Source organism: Triplophysa rosa, linkage group LG21, assembly GCF_024868665.1.
Source record: "Triplophysa rosa linkage group LG21, Trosa_1v2, whole genome shotgun sequence".
Taxonomy (NCBI): domain Eukaryota; kingdom Metazoa; phylum Chordata; class Actinopteri; order Cypriniformes; family Nemacheilidae; genus Triplophysa; species Triplophysa rosa.
Window position 1 is genome coordinate 14,379,128 of NC_079910.1, and position 25,735 is coordinate 14,404,862.

At 38.1% G+C, this 25,735-nt stretch overlaps 2 protein-coding genes across 2 annotated transcripts; both read right to left on the reverse strand.

The window, feature by feature from the left end:
- Window positions 1–629: 629 nt before the first annotated feature.
- trim101 (tripartite motif containing 101) lies at window positions 630–7,109 on the reverse strand. Its single transcript, XM_057363161.1, has 10 exons — window positions 6,560–7,109; window positions 4,882–5,027; window positions 4,473–4,647; window positions 3,714–3,809; window positions 3,002–3,235; window positions 2,881–2,903; window positions 2,573–2,697; window positions 2,241–2,470; window positions 1,838–1,950; window positions 630–1,444 (listed from the first exon to the last, which is right to left on the reverse strand). The coding sequence occupies exons 1-9, from the start codon at window positions 6,719–6,721 to the stop codon at window positions 1,864–1,866; spliced, it is 1,278 nt and encodes a 425-aa protein (XP_057219144.1). The 5' UTR covers window positions 6,722–7,109; the 3' UTR covers window positions 630–1,444; window positions 1,838–1,863.
- A 1,211-nt stretch (window positions 7,110–8,320) lies between these two features.
- dnajc5ab (DnaJ (Hsp40) homolog, subfamily C, member 5ab) lies at window positions 8,321–25,706 on the reverse strand. The gene is made up of 5 exons (XM_057363194.1): window positions 25,561–25,706; window positions 13,146–13,327; window positions 12,383–12,596; window positions 12,125–12,296; window positions 8,321–12,000 (listed from the first exon to the last, which is right to left on the reverse strand). Exons 2-5 carry the CDS (start codon window positions 13,253–13,255, stop codon window positions 11,897–11,899), a joined length of 600 nt encoding a protein of 199 aa, XP_057219177.1. The 5' UTR covers window positions 13,256–13,327; window positions 25,561–25,706; the 3' UTR covers window positions 8,321–11,896.
- Between the last annotated feature and the right edge of the window lie 29 nt (window positions 25,707–25,735).

Genomic DNA, 25,735 nt, shown 5'->3' on the forward strand with positions numbered 1-25,735 from the left:
GTACCATCGTAGTTTTTCCTTATATGGTAGTCAATGGAGGCAAAATATGTCTGGTTATAAGCATTCTTCCAAATATCTTTCTCTGTGTTCATCAGAACAAAGAAATTTATACAGATTTGGAACAACTCGAAGGTCAGTAAATGAAGACAGAATTTTAATTTTTAAGTGAAGAATCACTTTAAAGCTTGTCATTTTCTACAGGCAACTATTTCCATGTGTTTATAGTACTTCGCTTATTCGCCCTAGCAAACTTTTTATTTTTATTTACGTTTTTGTTATTTCTTTGTTTTCTTATACATATACTACGTGTATTGCTCATAATATTGTTATTCCATAAAAAAACTGGCAAAAGTAAAGAAATGAAAAAAAAAATGCTTATACATTTTACATTTATTTTACACGACAAAAGCATGCCATAATAGTACAAAAATGGACTCTTGCGTTCATAAATCATTTAACTGTTATAGGCCAAACTAAGCACAGCTTTTATTGTGCAGGCTTTGTTTTATTCTGGATGTGCAAACAAACTGGCAAAAATATACCAAGTAGTTTTAAGGCACATTTAAGGATTTGATTTATTTAAAAAATCAAATATATAACTTTGATATAAAGGAAACTGATGAATGTCGAATGAAACATTAATGACCATCTGTAAAATCTGTAAATGACAGTGAAGTAGAAAAACTAAGACAGAAAAGATAACGTTAGTTTGTATTTATTTATTTAGCCAAAAACTCTTCTCTTTCACAAAGCATAACTTACCAAGAATCAAACTGTTGGAGTCTTATAGATCACTTCGCAAAATGTAAACACTGGTCCAGAAGTGTCTCGTTTCATTTGTATTTATTTTTTATTTTAAACCTTAAAGATATTTGTTTAACATTTGATTCGGTTGTTAATGTTTTGTTGGTTGTGTTTTGTTCAAAATGTTGTGCAGTGTGAAAAAACTGAAACACAAAGTTCTTCTGGATCAGCATTACGTCTTCTGAAGTTGCCTATAATGTATCTAATACAACACTACTGTAAAACACTCGATTTTACATTAGCCATCCATCTCATGACAACCATATCTAAGAAGGGTCCAGTAAATGTAGATTTGGGATGGTTTACTAATCTAGAGGGGGTGGGGGGGGGGGGGTACTGATCTTATCTTGGACTTATATTATCTTATTATCTTGGAACAACCGATGGTTCTGTAGAATTGCCATTGACACTGCCAGTCAATAGAAGACAAACTAGACATAATTGAGATGCGCCTCATTAAAATGGATCACACAGGGTTTGCATCAGGAAACGGAGGAGATATCCCACTGCTTTGAGCCGAGCGGTCACTTCCTTTTGGCGAGAGCGTTGAGCCAGAGAAAGAGAAGCTGAGATGCATAGACTCACTGGTGACCGCCTGCGGCTGCTGTCCTTCTAGAGCAGAGCTCACAGGTGTGCCAGTCTGGAGAGATTTGGTAGAGATGACCACAAAGTAAGCAGAGATTTTATAAGAATGAATAAAAACAAACCTTGGAGCCACCAGAAGTCTGGCTGCTCGAAATCGTTTTTCTGTTGATGTGGGGAGACTAAGTTAAAATGGGTCAAAAAGCTCTACAGTAAATTTTTGCTAAGCTTAAGGTACCCAAGTATTCTAATTAAAGTTTGTCTTTTCACGTTAAACAAGCCGAGTGTAAAACAGCAGAGTGCCAGTTAGAACGATGTCATTGTTTAGTTATGATCTATGTTACTCCCAAACAATAAAAGAAATAAAGGATAAGCTGAGCAAAGAATCAGTTGAGAAACATGGCAGGATGTTCAAAACACTGGTTCAGCATTATTAGGATTGGGCTGGTACCTGGTGACTGTGCCTCCTCACCGCCACTATATACAAATGAGACACTGAATGCTTCCCCACACTCGCTGTAGGATGACCAGAAAGCCCAGGAAGTAAAGGATGAGGGTGACAGCCTGAGGAAAGGTGGAAATGAAGATACGCAAACACTGATATTTCAATAGAAATATTACAGGAGATGACCTAAGACCTAACCAAACTGTGATGCTGAATAAAAATGAAACTGAGTTCTCAACGAATGGAAAGTGATAGCAATGATGACCATGATGCTGGTGACTTGGCTAAGCAGTTCAGCAGATTGTGGCTGATGATGGTCATGGCCAGTTGAAAAATGTATACATAACATGTTTTTTTACCGTGAATGTTTTTAAACTTCAGATGCATATGTAAAGCGATATGAATGTACCTGCTGGGTGCTAAACCCATGCCTCTCACACACATGCTCCTTTCTGACATCTGAACAGATGTCTGCTTGTTCCCATGTATTCTCAGTTGTTTCTTGGTTATGGTTTCTCATGTCCGAGTCCTCTAATTTTAGATCCTGGTCTGGTTCAGGATCAGGTTCTGGGGTTGGCACTGGTGCAGGTTCACACTCGGGTTCTGGTTCATCAGGTGTCTCCTCCACTTCCTCTTCAACTGTAATGTTACCAGCATTAACTTGAAAGATTCTGGCTTAATAAGAATAACAGCATTTTTGATTGATCAGAAAAGCTAAGAAACTGGGTGTCTGATGCTCACACATTATGAAATCTAGCTGATGGAGCGCTCGCTCCTCTTCTTTAAAATCCACCTTGTAGTGGTCCATATTCTCATATCCAGGTTCCAGGGTCTCCAGAGTGAAGTAAGTAGAGGCTTTACAAACCCTTCAGATTAAATGAAAGATACTGTTGAATGTTAGTTCAATGTTTCTTCCACAATCATGCACATGCCAACAATTAACAGACTTAAGCAGCCATGAGTGTTTTACAAGCTTTACATTTAAATGCTGAACAATTTAGAAAGAAAAATATTAAAGAAACATTTCTTAAATATGTTGAGTCACTTACTTCTCAATTAGATCTTTTGAGGTCTAGAAGAAAGAAAAATGAATAAAAAAAGAGAAATATAAAAACTAAATATAAGAAAATAGACTTATAAATAAAAAAAATGTCACAGAGTTTGTGGTACCTGCACAAAAGATGCCATCTCTGGCTCTTCAATAGCATTAAGTGCTGCCTGTACCAGTTTTGAGTTTGTGTCTAGATGGCTACTGCATGTCTGCACTAAAGATTGGGTCCAGCCAGTCTTTTCCTCCTCCTCATAGGTTATTTGTTGAGTCATGATCTTACGACGTTCGTCCAGAATAGCGCTCATGCAATCAAACTTCTCACATAGAATCTGCTTTTGGATCCTGCTGTTCTCCTGTTAGAGGAACGTAGCCAACAATACTTCACATTTGAATGACAAACGCATATATGTTAGGGCTGTCAAACGACTAATCGCGATTAATCGCATCCAAAATAAAAGTTTGTGTTTACGTAATTTATGTCGGTATACTGTGCTAATTAATTTTGTATTTATGAACACATACACATAAATGCATTTATTTTAGAAAAATATAAAATATAACAATTAATAAACATTTATTTAGAATTTAAATTATTGGTAAATATAAATTAATACATTTAAATATTTCCTAAATATATAGACAAGTATGTGTATGTTTTGTGTTTATAAATACAAAATTAATATGCACTGTACACAGATATATATGATGTAAACACAAACTTTTATTCTGGATGCGATTAATCGCGATTAATCGTTTGACAGCCCTAATATACTGTATATACATGATATATATAAAAGTAATTTCTTTATTTCAACAAACGTCCACCCAAACCTCTATGTTCCTGCAGATTTCCTCCAGCTCATTAATAAAAGCTTGGACACGGTCATTTGTGGAAACCAAGGCGGCAACTCCATCATTGAGTTCAGTCTACAAAAATAAAAAATTGAAACTAATGTAAGATTACTCTAAATGGTAAAAGATGCGAAGATAAACTTGACCATGCAAATGTGAGCCTGGACCACAAAACCAGTCTTAAGTAGCACGTGTATATTTTTAGTAATAGCCAACAATACATTGTATGGGTCAAAATGATAGATTTTTCATTTATGCCAAAAATCATTAAGATATTGAGTAAAGATCATGTTCCATGAAGATATTTTGTAAATTTCCTAATGTAAATATATCAAAACGTTATATTTGTGCGTGGATGCAGCAAAATTGCTTAGAAAAATGGCCGTAAACACGCCTACAAACAACGCTCAAGCTTTGGTATCTATGTAAAGCTTAGAATTTCAGCTTTTGGGTTCGTCTACTCTCCACAACGTCAGTGGTAAGCCAATAGAGAGCGTTAAAACAAACCTGTTTCTTCTTCAGCCTGCTACAGTGGCTCTGATGAACAACGATTTTCTCAATATTTTGATATTCTTGCGCCCTCAGATTCCTGAGATTGAAATAGTTGTATCCAAATAGTTGTGGCCAAATATTGTCCTATCCTAACAAACCATACACCAATGAATCTCAATTTCGAGAAAAATTGACCCATAAGACTGGTTTTGTTGTCCAGGGTCACAAATATCTTCAGGATCTTACTTTCTGTTGCTCATAGACATCAGATAGAGGAGTGACTTGGCAGTTCTTGTGTGCTCCAAACACCTTGCAGAGAGAGCAGGTGGGCACCTGACACGTGATGCAATAAATATTAAGCTTCTCATCGTCATGTTCCTCACAAGTCAGCTGTGCAAGAGGCTTCGGTGGTGGCTTGGAGCTGCAGACACGTTTTACAACAAGACACTTTATTTAAACAGGACAAATCGACCAACAACCTCATTTAGATGTTGATAACTTCCAAGCAACATTAGACGTGCTTTTTCCAATTACAGACTCTCCAGTTTATTTGTTGTTCATAGGCTTATCCATAATCATATTCTTAAGGTAAAGGGATTCAACAATAGGCATTTCTATCATTTTTGGTTGACAAACAATGCTCTCCTGATCTCACCTTGCAGACTCCTGCTTGTAAACATCAATGATGTTCTCCACAAGTAAATTGCGCTGCAGTCCATAAACTCCGTGGCGGTCCAGGACGACCTCATGGCGACAGGAAGGGCAGCAGAAGCGTCCAACACCAACCTTTAAGAGAGACGGCTACAAATCTTACTCAGCATGCTGTTCAAACTGTATTTGTTATAATGTGTGTTCACTGTTTACTATTAAGAAGTCTAAAGGTTGGATAAAATGTACCCTGATAACCAGCATGACTGTTTGATCTGTCAACACCAACTCATTTGTACTTTTCTGTTTTCTCTAAAGAAATGCTTTGTCTTCCCCAGAATATGGTGCTTTTGGTTCTGAATCGGGTTAAAGGTTGATATGTTGCATACATCTGTTTCTTAGCCTGCGTGTTTGGAAACATGTTTACCCTCAGACCCTTCTGTAAACAAGTAAGGGTACTGTACATATTACACAGGGGCCACTAGATTGATTTAAAAATCACTTTCAATATGATTCACTGTAAAACAAAATCCTGTAAAAAAACCCAGAAATTTTCTGTTAGCTGGAGCGACAGAAATATACCTTAAAATAATCGTTTTTTTCCTGTAAATTTACAGGATATAAGGATATTTATTAAATTGTTTTCCCCCTTTTTCTTGTAAATTTGCTGTCTTTTTCTGTAATTTTACAGTTTTTGACTGTATTTCAAAATTAACTGTAAAAAATACAATCTTGTTAAAAAAACTGAAATTTTCTGGCAGCTGGGGCGCCAGAAATAAACTGTAAAATAAAGTGAAATAAAAAAATTCCCTGTAAAATGACATGGTTTTCCGGTTTTTGACCGTATTTCAATAATACGTAAAAATTCAGTTTTTCTGACATTTTACGTGGAAAATCTGTAAAAATTATTCTGTAAAATTAGGTTTTTTATACAGTGTTGACAAGGCACAGGCAACATTAAACAGAGATTGCAAAGAGAAGAGTCTGAGACAGGATCTCATGGGTGTCCTAAAATAGTCCTACACACTTATGTGTGAATTGAGAATCAGAGCTGGCTCGTTGAGAACAGTCCCCTAGCTAGCGAAGAGAATTATTTGTTTACTGAAATGCCATGTATACACCAATGGTGCACAGACCGTGTTCAGAATTAATGTGTTCCCAGCTTGAGCTGCAAAAGTCGAATCGCACTCACTCTGGAAGGTGAACTTCGTGTGGTCAAGTGTCCAGGGCATCTGGACTTGCGCATGTACTTCTTCCATGAAACCTTCCAATTTTTAGGTGCCTCTGGATATTCCCAATACGTTTTTGCCTTGCAAAAATTAGCCACTTGACATATACAGAGCTTATACATCAGTCCAAGAATTTCCTAAAATGCACGACACTCTATTTGCTTGCAAGTAAACTTGGGTTCATAAAAGTTACACTTTCCAGTGTGTTCCGGAAAGGACGGCATGTTATTAACGATGATGAGGTTTCAAAACTCCATTCAGATTTAGATTCCATTAGTTTAAGACTGACACCTCGAGGCATGTGCACACAAACACATGAATAGTGTTTTTATGAAGACCTAAAATGTCAATTGAGGTTTTGATTGAAAGACCTATACATGTGACGTTATTAAAACGTTTTTGCATCTGCACATAAGCAAACTTCATCTGAGAACAAAACAACTGCCACATACACACCTGGTACAACTCGTTGGCACATTTGCGACAAAGGTTGTGGAGGCAGGGCAGTATGACCACTGGTTTTGTGAACACTTCCAGACAGATAGGACAAATAAGTTGTTTCTCAAGAGTCCCCAATGAGTCCCTGTGGTAAGAGCGCATATCCAGCGGAAGAGACATGGCTGTGTGCCCTCACTGACCCAACACTTACTTCCAAACTGAGAGGGTAATATGTAAAGCCACTAGGATTTGTTGAACAGCTCTGACCGTCTTCATATCTCTGTGCCGTCTCTCCTTGCTCTTTTCTTATATGATTTTTGAATCTCTTGAGGCACAGGGCGGTGGATCTGCCCGTGCTTGATCTGGGCAATGGGGCCTCGGAAGCGTTGTTAGTTTGTGGCTGGAAATATATGTGCATGTGTGCGTGTGCCAGAAAGGGAAGGTGTCTGGTTTCTTGTTGGCTCTCAGTGACTCCCCCCTTTAATCAGCTGTGCCCATATCGGGCAGCCACTGGAATGCTGGGAAACAGAGATGATGCTATGGATCCTGTTACTCCAATAATCCATGTCTACAATCTCAGGACAGCCACAGTATTATTGGAAAGGAAAAAGTGTTTATGAAGCGTGCTTTAATATTTTTATTTATTTATGCCTGTGCAACAAAGTTTTTTGCATTTTAGTGTATTACTTGGGGCTCAAACAAATGACCTTTGTGTTATGTGATTCACTAACACTTAAGCCACAGTACTTTACTCGAGCACTTTTAAAAGTACTTCTACTTGTTCTATTTTTATTACAATAGCAAATGTTTTCAACATTTTTTAGTTTATATTTTATTTCACTATTTCTCTGTACTTTTACTTCCCTGTGTGCATATAAAAGTACTTATTTAGATTTCATCTTTTTGTTAACAAACACACAAACATCACAATATTCAGCTTTCTCCACATTTATTGTACAACTGTGATTCAGATCAACTATCCATGTTACTTTTCTCAGACAGTAAATTCATGCTACGACAACATCGGACTATTTACCCAGAATGTGCAAAAGACATTCTGCACAATAGCCATATTCACTTACATGTATTTTTAACTATGTCATTTATTAAAAACAGGAATATAATAAATGAAATATTGTTCTCATCACGGTTTTCACACTGATATTACGTTAATTTCAGAGAACATGTAGATCTGGCATGATTTTGTTTCAATGCGTTCACACACACTTCACATTCCAGCCAATATTTCTGGATTGGGATGAAGTCTGAGCAATGTTTCAACACTGATAATCATGAAAGAAGTGGAAACGAATGTCTGCCTGAAAGAACCAGTGTAGTAATTTAAACCAAAGACAGAAACGATTATGTTAATAATAATGTTGAGAAATAATATCTTGATGCGTTACATGTTATGAAGCAGTTCAAACAAGCAGCAACATGATCACTAACAAATCTGCCATATGTTTAGATCATAAATTAAATAAAAAAGTCTAAAAGAAATATTTAGATATCTATGAAATAGCCACATATACAAAATGTGAAACTAAATAAACATTTACGTTTTCTGCACATCCCCTTTCAAAAGCACATACATGCGGAAACATTTAGAGCTACACAACTATTAAAGCATGTATAACAAAGAGGTGACGGATACTTAAACACAAAACACAGATGACACAGACAGGAAGTTTAGAGCTCAATGTTCTTTCAGTGCAGTCACATAGTATACACGGTCTAAAATGTTTCAGTGTTCTGCAACGTTTCAGCAAAATGAGGCTGAATACACATTTAAAACAACATTTTCTACAAGAAAGCCATTGGATGTAATTGTTATGAAGAAAAAAAAATGGAGTTACACAGGCATGTAATTTGTGGAGTAGTGAAGGACACAGTCAAGATTATGTCCTCTGGCAGAAACAGTAATAATACAGGGGTAAAAATGAGTAAAATATCCTGTTCACCTGATTAAATCACTGGCACTAGGCAAAAAGGTCAAACTATGGGTACAGTCACAACCAAACCAAAATACAGCACAGTACACTGGGCAAGAATGTCCACTTCCAGGTTTAAAAAACAAAGATGTTTCAATACTAAAACATAAGTGTTTTCTCAGAAGGAACATTGTTTAAAAATGACTAACCAAATCTGAAGCTATAAAAATCTATTGATGGAAAGCCATTGTTTGTACATATGCATCACTTTACCCACAATCCTCCAAGGCTCATATTGAATATGGGCTTTTTAAAAGTGTGATAACCATGCACGGCCTGTGTGTGTATCACCATTTTAACCAAACTGTCACACACACTAAACACAGCTAGGCGGGGATCCAACTGAACTGTACATGCCTACCGGATGGCCTTCACTCAATGTTTCACAAAAAACATACAGCACATGACACTGCAAACCACAGGGAAAGTAATTCACAGGCTACATGAAATTAAATATATGAAATTATTCAAAACGTTTGTAGATGTTTGTTTTAACATGAAATCCACCAAACACTCTTCAGACATTAATGGAATGTTAAAACAGACAGCATGTTTATGATGAGTTTAGGAGGTTTGTGCCAAGATCCCATCAAAGGCATGAACGACATACAAGTTAGTATGTGACAACCCCTAGCGTTACGTTTTTAAAGGGACACTTGACCCCTAAATAAAAATCACTTACTCGCCCTCAAGTTGTTCCAAACCTGTATACATTTTTTTGTTCTGATGAACACAAAGATATTTGGAAGAATGCTTGCGACCAAACAGTTCTTGGCCACCATTGACTACCATAGTAGAAAAAATGACAACGGTAGTCAAAAGTGCCCCAGAACGGTTTGCTTTCATACATTCTTCAAAATATCTTCTTTTGTGTTCAACAGAACAAAGAAATTTGTAAAGCAATTTTTCCAACTATGGTAGTCAATGGCGGCCAAGAACTGTTTGGTTAGAAGAGTTCTTCTCTGTGTTCATCGGAACAAGGAAATTTATACAGATTTCTAACAACTTGAGAGTGAATCAATGATGACAGAATTTTCATTTTTGTGTGAACTGTTCCTTTAGTTCGGCTAGTAATGCCAGCTAAAGATAATCTAAACTAAAAGTTTAAAATATGAACACATATTTCTTCTAAACAATAGTTATCTGTTACGTCCATTGGGACGTATATATATAAAAAGTGTGTTAAAGTGTGTAAAAAGGTTTTTCTTGTTCTATTTTTGTGTCCATTGATAGAGACACAAGTTGTAAAGTGTGCAACCATCTTTAATACCAGTGAGATCTCAACCCAGAGCATGTGGCCGGGTGTAGTCTTTTGACTTATCTGTTTTCTTTATAACTTCACTGTCTGTTAATGTGCCTGAGGGCTAAGTTATGTTCTCATTTACTGCCTAAATTAAGTTTGTTAACTTTCTATGAATTGCAAGCGAGGGGATGCCATTATTTTGTTTTGCCACGGCTATTTTTTCTCCTGTTTATCTGGATAGCAAGGGAGTCAGGGGCAGTGTTTCTTCTTTTCTTTTCTCTTTTGTTGGCTGGGCAGAAAGACTCGAAAACCCCAAGAAAGACATATTTTTGGTTTGTTATTTTGAGGCCATCTCCCTGCACAAGTCTCGACTTATAGACTTGTAAAATAAACTTTGGTTATATTTAAATTTCAAACTTGTGTTGTGATACCATGGGACCTGGAGACCTCAGCACTTCTCTCTCTCTCCACGCTGCTTTGTTGCATTCCTTAACCCTAGACTAAGGGAAATCGTAACAATTGGGGGGCTCGTCCTTTCAACGCCAAAACGTTTATTCGAAGCGGTGAGTCATTCCCCCCCCCTTCATCTTAAATGTCTGCTAATGCTTTCGCACGTGTGCATGGGAGAAGTGCGTAAACTTACTGGCGTTAAAGATGGAGTTTGACTTGGTACAGTTTTCTATATCCCCAACTATTGAAGCTCTGCATAAGTGTAGGACGAAGGACTTGCTAATAATTGCAGATTTTTATAACTTAAAGGTACCCAGAGAAGCGAAAAAGCAAGTGATTAAGGATTCTCTTTGCGAACAGTTAACCCAAGCTGGTATTTTGTTGGGGGGACAGTTGAAGAGCAGTCGGCAGAGGCAGCGGAAGCAGTCTCTGAAATGGGCAAAGGCTCCTCAGTAGAAAGCGAACTTGATGTTCAATCTGACTCGATGTTAGCTATCCGTTTGAGGGAGCTAGACCTCCAGCTTAAACAGAAGGAGAATGAGAATCTGCATTTAAAACTTGGAGTTATTCAGGCGGAAGCAGAACGGGATATAAAGCCCTGAACTCCTGTCCCAGTTCCGCGAATAAAACCTCCTTCACCGACTTTTTCTTCGTCTTGCTCTGTACCTGTTACCACGGCTGTGAGTCGAGATGTTGACTTTGATGTTAGCAAGAATATCAAACTTGTGCCACCCTTTCGCAAATCAGAGGTGGACGTGTATTTTGTGGCTTTTGAGCGCATTGCTACCAAACTTAACTGGCCGATGGATATGTGGGCGTTACTGTTACAGTGCAGTTTTTCGGGAAAAGCTCAAGAGATTTGCGCATCATTGCCAATTGAACAAAGTCTAGATTGCGAGACGGTAAAGGTCGCGGTTCTCCGAGCTTATGAACTAGTCCCTGAGGCATATCGCCAAAAGTTTCAGAAGCATGCGAAAACATTGAAGCAGACATACGTAGAATTTGCCAGAGAGAAAAGGGTTATGTGAAAAGTGGTAAACAACAACATAGAGATGGCAAAAATAAGTGATTGTTCAAATTATTATTAAACATTTTGCAATTTTACCTCAAATCTAATGCAAGTCATTCGTATTACAGATACAGAGCCATTCCAACATATGCACAGTCCTTTTTGAAAGATCACACCAGGAAGACTGTAATGACACCCTTGTGTGTGCATGTGGGGATTATATTGTAACAGTGGGTTTGGGGTTGATCGAGGTAAAAGGCAAATAAAATAAAACTTGCGTCTTGCCCTGTAAAGTGAAGCATTTTCAATCATACAGCAGAAGATCTGCACAACAACCCTTCATTTCGGTTTTGGCTAGAAGGGATACATCTACCTCCACTGGGCATGTGCACTTCAATACCTCCTCATTTTTTTCATGCCGACAACAGTTAATGACTATTTTTGTATTATTGTAAGGGTAGGTTTAGGGTTGGGGTAGGCATTAGCTAATGTCATTTATTGGCGAGATTTTGAATCACTTCCGGCCGTAGCTGTATCCCTTCTAGCCACAACCTTTATTTCCCCTGTCCGTCTCTCCCTCAACACTCATTCTCCACAGTGCCCTCTTCTGGCATGGTGGTCCCGTGCGTGTGTGAGAGAGAGAATGACAGAGGGAGGTTACTTTAATAGCTGGCATCTGTCCGGTATGTGGTGTGGTGAGAGTCTGCGGTCAGCTGAGTGGTCTCGGTGGCCGAGGAGGGCTGCATCACAATGGGGCTGCTGCCATCTACAGGAAACAAACATTTGAATCAGGAACAAATGGGGTCTGACAAGTGAGCAGGGTATTTTTGTGATATTCATTACATGTATTATACAGTAACGTATGGACGGTTTGTGTTCAAGCGTCTCACCTCTCTCATCAGACTGCATCTGAGCCTCTAAATCTTCAGGTGACACGTAAAATTCGGGCTCGTCTGAGTGAGGAGGATGAGGTTTACATTTCCCACAGCAACAGTTACAGCAGCAGCACAGACAGCAGCAGAAGTAACAGCCAGTGGCCACACCACAGAATATAAACAAGGCCTGTCGAAAGACAAAAAAATCAATGAAATATCTGCATGTTACATACATACGTTTGGTGTTTAGAACTGTGTGTGTTAATATTATACCTTGGCCCACCAGCTGGACAATACAAAGTATGTGTTCACATTCTCCTCTCCGAACTGTTCTGCCACGTAGAGGCCGAGAGATCCATATTTGTCGTAGATGTTGCGCTTGGTAGGATCCGACAAAATGGTATGAGCGTTGTTTATTTCTTTAAACTTATCCGCCGCTTCTGGGTTGTCGGGATTCTTGTCTGGATGGAATTTTAGAGCTAGTTTTCTGCAAACCAAAAGAGAAGAAAATCTTCTTGTTAAATGAAAAGGTCCGTCACCCTCTTGTGGATTCAACTGGAAATTCACGATAGCCGAACACTTGCAGATTTCAAATTGTATATGTAGTTTATTTAGTTATACACAGTATGTAGGCTATAATGTTTCAATTGGTAATAAGGAATAAATAAAAACAACACTGAATAGATTCGGACAATTTTATCTATGATTAATGTTGGAACAAGATGAAAGTGAAAGTGACTTATTTGTCAGATATGGTGACCCATACCCGAAATGTGACCTCTGCATTTAACCCATCCAGAGAGTAGTGAACACACACACACAGCAAGTGGTGAACACACGTACACCCGGAGCAGTGGGCAGCTATCACTGCAGCTATCCCGGGGAGCAAGTGGGGGTAAGGTGCCTTGCTCAAGGGCACCTCAGTCGTTACCCGCCGGCCCTGAGAATCGAACCGGCAACCTTCTGGTCACGAGTCCGACTCTCTAACCATTAGGTTGACTGACAGATGATTCATCAACAACCAAAAGATTATTACCTGTAAGATTTTTTGATGTCTTCTTGCGCTGTGTTCTTCTCAACTCCCAAGACCTGGTATAATGACTCTCCTGACGTGGAAAGTGCACGCTGTCTCTGTTGTTCCGCCATTAGTCACACACACACACACACACACACACACACACTCGCACTCCCCTCACGCCTCTCAACCACCAACTCGGTCTAAAAGAAAAAATAAAGAGAAAGATATTATAAACACTTTCTGTACCCCTGTTCACACAGCAGAATATGATGTCACTCCTGTTTGGAGTGCTACATATGGTTACATTTACACCCAGTTGCTATCTGCTGTTATATATAGACTGATTTATAGACTGTTTCATCGGACGCGCGTGCAAACACTGCAGTTAACTTCCGGTCTGTGTTTGGCTATTGTCTAATAATATAACTATTTATACTTAATTTAAGTTAAATTAATATTATTATTTTATTGTATCATAATTGTATTAAATAACCTAATAATAATAATAATAATAATAATCTAATTGTATTAGATGTTGAATTTTGTTGCATGTTCATTTTATTAAATAAACAATTTGTTGAATGGGTCCTGTAGTCCGGTCGCATTTATAGAAACCGTATGGTACATTGACATCTAGCGGTTGAGCTTGGTATCGTAGTCTAAATTCTAAATTTTGGAGAGACTAGTTTAGCCAAGTAACTGTTCTTCTCGGTTTCTTTTGCTTGTTATCGGAAATAATCTACAGGCGCTCTATTGCTTGTGAATATGTACCGGAAGTTAAGGGCAGTCCACGAACACTCACATGTGCAGTAACGTTTGTTTATGTTGTCACTTTGAAACCGTTTATATTATGAGGATGGGAGAGATGCTGGGTTTGGGTGTGGCACTATTTGCTGTGTAGTGTCATCCTAGTTTCTGCATGTTTATCCTAGTATGCAAGCATACACTCTTAAAAATAAAGGTGCTTCATGATCATGATGTCATAGAAGAACCTTTTTTGTCTTAATGGTTCCATAAAGAACCTTTAACATCCGAAGAACCTTTCGGTCTCACTTTGTGGCGAAAAAAGGTTCTTCAGATTATAAAAAGGTAACGAAGAGATTTATTTTTGAGTTTGACTGAATGGTTCTTTGTGGAACCAAAAATGGTTTTTCTATGGCGTCGCTGTGAAGAACCTTTTAAGCAACTTTATTTTAAAGAGGGTATTAAAGGGATAGTTCACCCAAAAAGGAAATTCTGTCATCTACATTTACTCACCCTCAAGTTGTTCCAAACCTTTATTAATGTCTTTGTTCTGTAAACACAAAGAAAGATGTTTGGAAAAACGTTAGCAACTGACAGTTTTGGAACATCATTGACTACCTTGATAGGAACATTTGTTGTATTTTTTTGTTCTGTTGAACACAAAATATATTTTGAAGAATTTAGAAAAGCAAACAATTCAGTGGCGCCTTTGACTACCATTGTAATTGTTCCTACTATTGTAGTGAATGATGTCCCAGAACTGTCAGTTGCTAACATTCTTCCAAATATCTTTCTTTGCGTTTAACAGAACAAAGTAATTTATGCAGGTTTGGAACAACTTGAGGGGAAGTAATTCATGAGAGAATTTTCATTTTGAGGTGAACTATCCCTTTAATAGTATGTCAAAATGCCTGGTACTTTATTCTTCTTAGATCGCCTGAATGCAACAGTGCATAGCATGCATTGTGACTGCAACATACAATGTATACACATATTCTAAATTATTTAACTATCAACTACACAAAAAATACATCTGGACCTACAGCGTGAGAGTTTGTTGTTGTGTATAGGTTTGTGTACGTGGTGAGTATATAAGGAAAGAGGAGGGTGATACTGTCATACACACAGGGAGGATCAGAAGTAAAGACCTATTGTATGCAGCAAAGTAATTAACCCATTAACCCAAACTAATTCAGGTTAAGATACCTCCACACAAAATGGCTGCCAGGAGTCAGAAAAAGGCAAAAAAGTAATCAGTTTGTAGGACAAAATCCCTTTAAGTGTAGACTTCAATTTACTTTTTGAATGGGCAAATTCTCTTTTGTCCCTCTTCATCCCACGAGTTTTGCCTCCATTCCAGGCTAATCGTGCAGCTTGTCAGTGAGTATTAGCAGATTAGTATTAGCGGAGCGTCTGAATAAGTGTAGGGTTATTTTTGTCCCTTCTCAAACCCTGTGTGCTTCTTTAAACAGGAAGCTCAATCACACACACTCCCATAATTCTTTGAGGTTCGATTCACTAACAGGCATCGAGGTTTGATACACTGAATGGAGAAAGCGATTGTCTTCTTTTCTGTATGACATGTCCAAGTGAAACTGCTTTTGAAATGGGAAAAACAAGTATAGCAAGACTGGACTGCGTCCATCGAGAACTGATCGGATCGTTGGAAGCTAACAAAATTGAGGCAGATTTGAATGCCAGTTTGCAGTCATTTAGTCATTGGAGCCCCACCCTCGCGCCATTCCTCATGGACCAGAATTGAAAAGAGGTCATTTTGATGGGAAAAGAGATTTTTGATTAAAGATTATGAGAGTGCATGAATAAAGTAAGTCACTTATAAAAAATAACAATATTCCATAAAAAAATAAGATTTTTCAAATTTGATTTCATGCCGTCTTTAATAGCCTAAACTTTAGTTGCATTTCCACTGTCCTTCAAATTGCGCAAACTGAATTTCAAGTTGAAAATTAAGGAATATTTTTCGAGCGTGCAATGGAAACAGTTTTTGTCGCATTTACAGGTCACGTGGCATACGAAAAAGAGATGATGCTTTTTTACAGATGACACGGTATGTTTGGACAGAACTATGAGTAAGAGATGGTCTTCTGATCTTAAACTGCGAGAGGGGCTATAAGGGAGAAGTAGAGTTGACAAATAATTGGGAGCTTGGGGGTTTATGGATTTATACACAAATAAAAGGATTTTAAATTCAATTCTGCATTCAATAGGTAACCAATGAAGATCTCTTAGAAGAGGGGTCACATGAGAGGATTTTTTGCAACTTTTCAGAAATCGAGCTGCGGCGTTTTGAACCATTTGTAAACGGGAGAGTAGTGATTATGAGATACCATAATAAAGTGAGTTGCAATAATCTAGTCTCGTAGTTATGAAAGCATGGATTGTCATTTCTAGAGATTTTTCAGATAGGTATGGTTTGATTTGAGTTAATAATCGAAGTTGAAAGAAACTGGTACCAATTACAGAACTGATGTTTTCAAACTTTAGGGAGTTATCAAACACCACCCCTAAGTTTCGCACATGAGGAGAAACAAAAGGTTGAAGTTCACCATGGTGAGCAGCATTTTTTCCAAGATTTGCAATGGTATAAAAAATAATGACCTCTGTTTTTCTGTTTTGTAGGTGGCGGTATGCACCTCAAAAGTTGGTTCGCAACCCACCATAAAACCTAATGACTAGGGGTGGGTTAAAAAATCGATATGGCGATTTATCGCTACATTTCAGCCTGCGAGACGTTATCGATACTCTGGCACAAAGTATCGATTTTTTTTCAAATACAAAAGATCTAAATTCATACCTACACTGTGCTTAACAGAATGGCAGTACCCACATATTTCTTGTGGTGACGCTCACAGATTACGGATGGTCAGATGAACGGAAATTGTAATTCACAGCGGAGAAGACATACGAGCATAATGGCAGACCAACAACAAATTAGAGATGCGTCTTTTAAATCAAAAGTTTGGGCGCACTTTGGATTTCGTAGTGAACGTAAATAAGTAGGCGTGGTTAACTCGGCGCTCTGCAAGCTGGGAATACTCTTTTCACCTTCTTTTGGTCTGTAGTTTCGTGATTCGCTCCAGTCCGCTTTCTCTCTCACCCGCAGTGCTCGTGCAGGGGTGCAGGTATCTGCACATCATATTAAAAAAGCTCATTCTCACGTATTTCAGAAGTCAGATTGTTTTGTAAAGCTTTAATAGTTTTTATAAAGTTCAACTTTAGGCGAGCCGAGGCGAAACTTGAGTTGAAATGCGCGATGATCCTCATAACGTGAGCGCTTTGACGTGACGCGCCGCAAACCTCCGTTTTGGCAGACGCGTGTGGAGTCACCAGAGACTCACAGTCCAAAGACAAGCGCAAGAATAAACAAACCTAAAGACAGAGTCGCAACACACTAAAAATGCTCTTCTAACAGATCCTTTTTTCCCTTCATTTACAGATGTCGTGATGTATTGTTATAGAATTGCCAAGCGATATATCGATTATCGCAGAATCGGCGCATTGTGATATTATCGGTATCGTGAGCTCTGTATCGCGTATCGAATTGTATTGGGAGGTACCCTGCGATTCCCACCCCTACTAATGACTATGACTTATCGAGAGAAAAAATAACATTTCAGTCACATAAAGTCGTTTAATGGACATGCTGTCATTTTGCACATTTTTTATTGACATTTAGAAAAGTTTTGCGCAAATCTGTAAAAGAAGCACGCCTTAGGCAAAGCCATTGAGAGAGAGAGAGTTGCGCCAACAGAAGTTCAAATTTTCGCGTGTCGCATGATTCATGGAGCCTTCAGATCCAGGAAGTTATGTTTTCTCTTTAAATGCTTTATTTCTTTCATTTTTTTATTCATTAAATGACTTATGTCTTTAAATGGGTTAAAAGTTTACCTCAGTTTGTCTGTTTAGCTGCAGGTCCATGCATTAATAGTAACTTCCGGGAACTATTGTGAGCCTCCATGAACCGCCATTGCGGTGAAATTGCGGTTTCATTGGTGTCAACAGAGTTGACGCGTGACTCTTTCTCTCAATGGCTCTGGCCTTAGGGGCGATTCACATTTTGCGCAGAAAACGCGAGCTGTGCTGCTTTCTCTGGTCACATGACCCACGGTGCGTGTGCGGCACTCTGAAAAGTTGAAATATTTCCAACTCGATGCGGCACCGACGCAATTATGAAAAATGTGCGGGCTGCAACATATGCGCGTCGCGACCGCATCGCTCCCCATTTGCGCCCTCTAGTGTTAATTTCGTTAACGACTATTTTCCCATGATGAAGACGAGATGAAAAGTAAGGCCATTAAACGACAACTAAGACTATATCAGCATGCAATATCGTTGACAAAAAAATTATGAAACTAAAATGTAGTTATAAAATAAAATAACTTTTTTTAGTCTTTGTCGAAAAAAAATAGAAGATAAATATGACAGATTTTAGTGCGAGCCTCTGCTGTACGAGCATTCATGTTTGCGGTCACCAGATGACAGGAATTCCGATCATCCAAACAGGGATTAAAGGTTAAAAAAGTATGTTTTCTGCCAGTGGGTGACTTATTTTATGCAATCTGGCAACCATGCACAAATGCTCTCACTGTGGAAGCGTTGTTGAGGATCTTAAGTTAATAAACAAGAGTTTAGCGATCTCCAGCCGGTCTGTGTTCTCTCATGAGCTGCTCGAGCCGCGTTGATCTCAAATACATTGTTTGTTTGCGATTGTGGTTGCTGAATAAAGACATCCCACCCTTTTTTCATGGGAAGAACCCTAGGCAGTTTCTGGTTAGGGAGACTTAAAGCAGAGAGAAATGGGAAACTGAGAAAATAGTTAAATTTAGCAGATGCTGGCACACCGTAGTGATATATAGAAGTGCTGTTCTACCGTATCTGTGAAATGATACTTTCATAAGTTTACAACTTTACATTTCGTTATAACATTCAAATACGGTAGAACGCCACTTCTATATACTACGGTGTGCCGAAATGTACAGCATCTGCTTAATGTAACAATTTTCTCAATTTCCCTTTTCTCTCTGCTTTAAGTCTCCCCAACAGGAAACTGCCTAGGGTTCTTCCCGTGAAACGCGGAAGTCACGCGTGCATAGAGCCCATTGTCGTTCCCGAATTGCCACTAATTCATAACTGAAAGTAAAATGCGTCATGTGCACGGCCGCATCTTTGACCACCCCACAGTAAACCCCCCGTACTACCGGTGTTTTTACACATCTATTAACTGGTGGGAAAATCTCATCACCGCCACATCCCTAGTTTGCTTCTTATTACTATTTATCATATATGTTAGTTAGGGCTGTCACGATTATTAAATAATCGTCTCATCGCGATTGTTTGACCTCAACGCGATGGTTTCAGGTGATCGCAATTATTGCACATCTCTATAGAAGACACTAGGGGGAGCTGTAGTGCCTGCATATTGCATATTTTATTGTATATTATTGTAACTAAAGTATGGTAATACAGGTAAAATGTACCACCACAACACAATCACTTTAAAAAAAACTTTAAAGCATATACCATAAAAATAACCTGCAGTACAATTTAATATTATTTAAGCTCATCTCAGTGTGAAAACCAGTCTACCAAAATTTCATTAACATAGAAGTAAAATTTTATTGTAATCTTGCAAGTGAGAAAAACAGCATATAGAAGCTTTTCTATGACTGATAGCATTTGAATGGTGGCTTCAATTCACTCCTGATCAATTTAGTCAATTTACAAGTATTTGGTGGTTGTATTATTGACAGGTAAAAGCCTAAACCTTGAATCTACGATGAACCCATTTTTCCCAATGTATTTCCAAGAAAAAAACAGTCTTAAATCAAAAAACAAAAAAGCCAAATCAAAAATGTATGAGAATTAAATGTCAAAGCTCCAAAACAGACAATTAATCATCACAATTGCAATGATTTATTAGACAATTAATCGTCAACCAAATTTCATAATCGTGACAGCCCTAATGTAAGTAACGGAAGTGTGCGATTCAGCCCTATAAGCACATGGATCTACTGCTTCAATGTTTTGTCAGACTTGATTACTAGTGTGGTTTTCATAAGTAGGAGAGCTCTGCAATGCAGTCTTACCACAACACTACATCCATCTCCGACCCCCCCACCACCCCTCCTCCATGGTTCTACACCACCATATGGCCTGGCTAAATCTTTACCGGCCACATGCACTAAAGGCGGTGGTGAAAGTCTCCACAGATGACCAAATATCATTGAGTGCTAACAACAAGTGTTTCCTATACATGTTTGTGTTGTATAGAGCTCTCCTCTTGCTCTCTCTGTTTGTGTTCAAACAAACGTCACACGTTTTTCATCTTTTCTCCATCTGCTTCCAGCGATGCTGTTGTGGTCTGTTTGTGGAGGGATGAAATGGCATGAGCGAGAGGGGCATGTTTGGAGAGATTCTGTCGAGCATTAACAAATACATAAAGGTTGTGACACGCATGTAATGTAAACACACACGCACAATGGTTGCCACAGATACACATCAGATAAATGCATGTTTGTTCATTCGTTTGATCAAATGTATTATTAGCTATATGGCTGGGGAATACGTCAAACTTTTGGCTTTATTCAACAGTTTTAAGTTATTTAAGAAGATGAATGTGACTTAGGGATGTTAATGATTAATTGACGATCGATTAATTGTTGATTAGGGCTGTCACGATTATGAAATTTGGCTGGCGATTAATTGTCTAATAAATCATTGCGATTATGACGATTAATTGTCTGTTTTAGAGCTTTGACTTTTAATTCTCATACATTTTTTATTCAGCTTTGAAACGACCATATTGTTCTGAATATAAAGACTATGTTCTTTTTCTTGGAAATACATAGGAAAAAATTGGGTCATCATACTTAAGGTTTAGGCTTTTACCTGTCAATAATACAACCGACAAATACTTGTAAATTAAGTAAATTGATCAGGAGTGAATTGAAGCCATAGAAAAGCTTCTAGTCTGTTTTTTATCACTTGCAAGACTACAATAAAAGTTTACTTCTATGTTAATGAGATTTTGGTAGACTGGTTTTCACACTGAAATAATATTAAATCATACTGCAGGTTATTTTTATGGTATACGCTTTAGTTTTTTTAAAGTGATTGTGTTGTGGTGGTACATTTTACAAGTATTACCATGCTTTAGTTACAATATATACAATAAAATATGCAATATGCAGATGCACTACAGCTTCCCCTAGTGTCTTCTATAGAGATGTGCAAATATTGCGATGATCTGAAACCATCGCGATGAGGTCAAACTATCGTGATGAGACGATTATTTAATAATCGTGACAGCCCTAGTCGATAGTGTCCTATGCACATTTAGAAAGAAAATAACAAGCTTATAATAATAAATCAACCTATTCTCTCCAGCAGACGCGCGCAATGATATGAGTCTGCTTTATTACCAGAGTGCACATCTGAGGCGGCGACACGTTGTATATTGGTCCATATGTTAATTATCAAATACATAATTTAATTATATTATCAATCACACAGATTCATTTTAACAATTCTACTAGGCATTTTTTTAAACTTAGAAACCTTTTTATTCTGGTGAGGAAGATGGCGTTTTGCATGGCTTTTGCACGCTGTCATGCCTATATGCCACTGCAGAGGCATATTTCAGTATTAATGTTAACGAATAATCGATTAATTGATCGTTAATGTAAATGAAAATCGATTATGGGAATTTGTCTAAATTGACATCCCTAATGTGACTACTAAAGTTACTCCAATTACTGCCAACCAAATGACATGAATGAAATACCATTATGATCAACATGTTGATTAATTAAACACAATTTTTTGATAACAATTAACAATTAATTTGATAACACAATTGCTGATGCAATAGATGACAACTTATTTGAGAGGAACCTTTAATGTAGCATGGTAACAAAACACGTTCACCACCACCAGAGCATGGGCAAACTGAAAGCAAGGGATGCTGGGAAACATCATTCAACAGCAAATGATGCATTACTAAACTTGGGCGATGTCAGCAATCGTCGTAGAAACACTGAAGCTGTTGCCAAGACTTCAGACTAATTTTGTTGTAGAAGGTTGCCAGTCAAGTCACTTGGTCTTACAAAAATCTACCGTTAATATTTGCCTCTAACCAGACTTAGTCAGGACCAGAAAGGCACGTCAAGGGAAGAAACTAAAGACTGATGTTACCAATTGAAACGAAACTAGCAAGTCAACAGAAGGGAGTCGTCCAATGATACTAAACATTAAGTAATAACATTAATATAATATTAATAAAGACTTAAGACTTACAATTGTCTAAATGAAATGTATGTGCAGTGCATTGTAAGGTTTTTTTTACGGTAAGGAACACACACACACATGCACTAAACAAGTTCTTTCCTGCTGGTGTGCACCTGTCAGCTTCTGAGACCAAATGATTTCTGAGTGTTTTAAAAAATAATGTTTGCAAGGGCTCTTACAATACCACCATCAGATCCACTTCAATAAAGCAGTTTCTGAGAAATCAGCTCTGGTTACAAAGAGGACCATATTTTGGCACTTCAGACAGCACCAGCCTGCCCACATGCCATAAAGAATGCCTTCATAATGATCTAATACTACAAAAAATGAAGATGACCTAACAGTCTTAATTCCCAACATTTTAAAATGTTGCATATAAATGCATATAGAATATAAAAAAGCTCCATTATCATTAAGAGGCTGATAGCACTGCTCTGATGATTCAGAAAGTGTGTCATTGTTGATAAAGCTTCATTCTGGCAGTTAAAATGCATGGCAGTCAGATCAGACAGTGTGTTAAATATAGTGTGACACACCACACTGCCCCATATATCCTGTGAACTGAGCTCGTGTGGTGGTTTCCCAAATCAAAGTACTTCTTATAAAGAGCTTAGTAATTCATTGACGTCAACCAATACACAACCATAGAAACAAGAGCAAAAAGTTAATATATAAAAATCTAGCTTTATATAATCTATATAGGCAGGCTATTAGAAAAGCTCGTTTCAGAAAGGAGGTTTAATGAAAACTCTGAGTATATTAACCCTGAAATAAGGGAAACTCTGGGTTTTCCTTTTCAGAAAGTGAGGTATGTTAATCCCGAGATAGCGGGTTTCTAAAAGAGAGGTATCTAATACCCAGAGTCAGTAACCATAGTAACTTACTCTAACCTGGTCGGGAGCAGGTTTTCTTTGTGAACCCAGAGTTTCAATCTCCTATCATGGCAGTGATGGCACACATTTTGATCACACAGAGACCATCTCAGTGACTAAAATGTCATATGTGCTTTTATAGTGGATTCTGTATGTGAAGAGGCTGCATTAATTCATGCAGGGCCCGAGTGGAATTTTGTCATTTCCCTGTGCATTTTCATTAAAACGGTACCACTTTTCTTTACAGTGAATTATACATATATCAAGATATATCTCATCCATCCTTACATCAATAACACCAGCCATCATGGCCGTGTATTACATCAGAGCATATTCTTTCCCTTACATGTTCTCACAAATGCTAGTTTTCTATGGAGGATGAGAAATGACTTAATAAAGTGTATAAATGAAGTGCAAGTGTAAACAATTAATTTAGACATGTAGCCATTCCTACTCAAATCTGCTCCGAGCAGGGTTCGAACTGGTGATCAGTCTGACACCCTAACAAGTGTCCTATACACTTGAGCTAGAGCACTGATGTGGAGTGAGAACAGAATTTTGTATTATTTCTGTTGTTTCATTCATTTATTTACTGATTCATTTGTTTGTTTATTGGTACATTTATCTATTTATGAATTTAAACTCAAGTCATTTTCAGCACATTAGTAAATCCACTGTGTGCAGAGCGGAAAGTGTGCCTCGCTCTCAAGCGCTTTCTGCCACCATGTTGTTTTTTTTGGTGCCGTTGCCATGGTGAATCATAATATCGGAGCTCCATTGATCATGGATTGTCGTAGTCGTGGTGCAAGTGCTCAAGGTAAGTCAAGTACCAGAGTTGATGGAACGAACTCAAATCAGCTGTTCTGAAACAAAAAACTCAAAGTTTCGCATCTCGTGTAAATCAACTCAGAGTTCACATTTTAACTCGGTGTTGGCTGAACGTCCTTAATGAAACGGGCCCAAGGACAGGTTCTCTATGATATATTAAAATGAGTTTGAATTATTTATTGGGTCCGGATTTATATATCTAACATTTGGTTCTTGCAACTTTTAGCTTCAGTTGAGTCATTTTGAATACTGTATTTCTACATCTCATGGCTTAACTTTGATATTTAAAATTCAAATACAATGAATGCATCACACTGGATGGACTAACAAACTACAAACGTATAAAGCTGAATTTGTAGTGAGATTCTCACCGTATGGTGAAGCTTCTAATCCATGCCATAGACTAGTTTGTCTGACTGGAATACTGACATAACAAAACCTTTAAGAATCTCGGCAAAGCTGTGGGAGGGGAAAACTTCCAAGACTGTCGAGTTAATTAACTAATGGAGCTCATAGGTGCTTTCAGCATGCGTTTTTCTGAATGAGATGGACCGGAGTTCTATGAGCGAGTGAGAACCAGAGTTCTGCTGTATTGTGGAACAGTGGGTAGGAACAAATGAACCCAGCATTCAATCCTGAGATTTGATAAAGTAAAGTAAACAATTGCTAATAATAACAACAAAAGAAGGTGGTGGTATAAATGCAACGACACTAGCAGTGTCAAAAAAAAAAAACAGTTCATGGCAACTCATCTCTGGAGAACCTATACCAGCATATACTAAAACATACTTTCTTTCCTATGTTCTGGGTAACACAAAAAGAGATGCTTGGCACAATCCGACAGCCCCAGACCCCATTCGCATTCACGGTATTAGAAAACTTCCTGCTGTAGCTTCCTTGTTCTTTTCTTTTTGTGTTCATGGAAGAAAATAAGTCAGATGACATGCGGGTCAGTAAATGAAGAAGTCATTTTTGGCCAAACCTACACCCCTCAATAATGCAAAATTGTCCCACTATCAATGTCACAAAATAAGACACATTTCCTAGTATGTAGCCACTTTGCACATTGACCTCTAAGAAAGTAAAAGCGGAGAATGATGGTCATGTGACAACAGAAATTAAAGGATGAAGTGTAGGCCCCATGTCAATAAAGCATCTGACTGCAAAATTAATCATAAATCAATGTATTAAGTTGTCAAAAACCGCTGTTCATTTAAAAACTGACTGGTTTCCAGCCTATGCTTCCTTATCAAAAGACCGTTAAAACCTTCTAGTCTTCGTTGATGGTAATAAAGAGATTGCTAGTGTAGAGCACGTCAGTTGTTTTTCTGTCAAGATACAGGACAGCAGCAGCGTCTTTCTCATGAGTATCAGAGGATTAGAGGACACACCATTGTTTGTGATTCAGCAGCAGTACAAATGCAACAAATAACCGCAAGCGTTAGTGACAGCACGATGATAAGAGTTTCAAAACTGATAGAGGTCAAACCTCAGTGTTGACTGATCGCTTAGAGAAGTAGATCCTTTAATCTTATCGTTTAGCGCTCAGCATCCATATTGGTTCGCTAGATCGCCGGTCAGAAAAAACCTTACTACAACAGTAATCCCGCGTGCACATACAGCAGGATTGAGACGCCCAGATAGGATTTATCTCTCGCTACGTCGACTGAGATAGTTCTTACCTTATAAAAGAGAAACGCAGGTAGGGGGGCAGATCGTTAGCTCTTCGTGGATGATTTTCTATATCTATAGACGGCCTTCAAAGGGGAGTAAATCAAACTTCGGTGATCAGATACGTGTGCGCTGATCAAGAGGAGGACCGTCTCTGCTCAGTGCTCAATGAGTCGTGCGGTGACG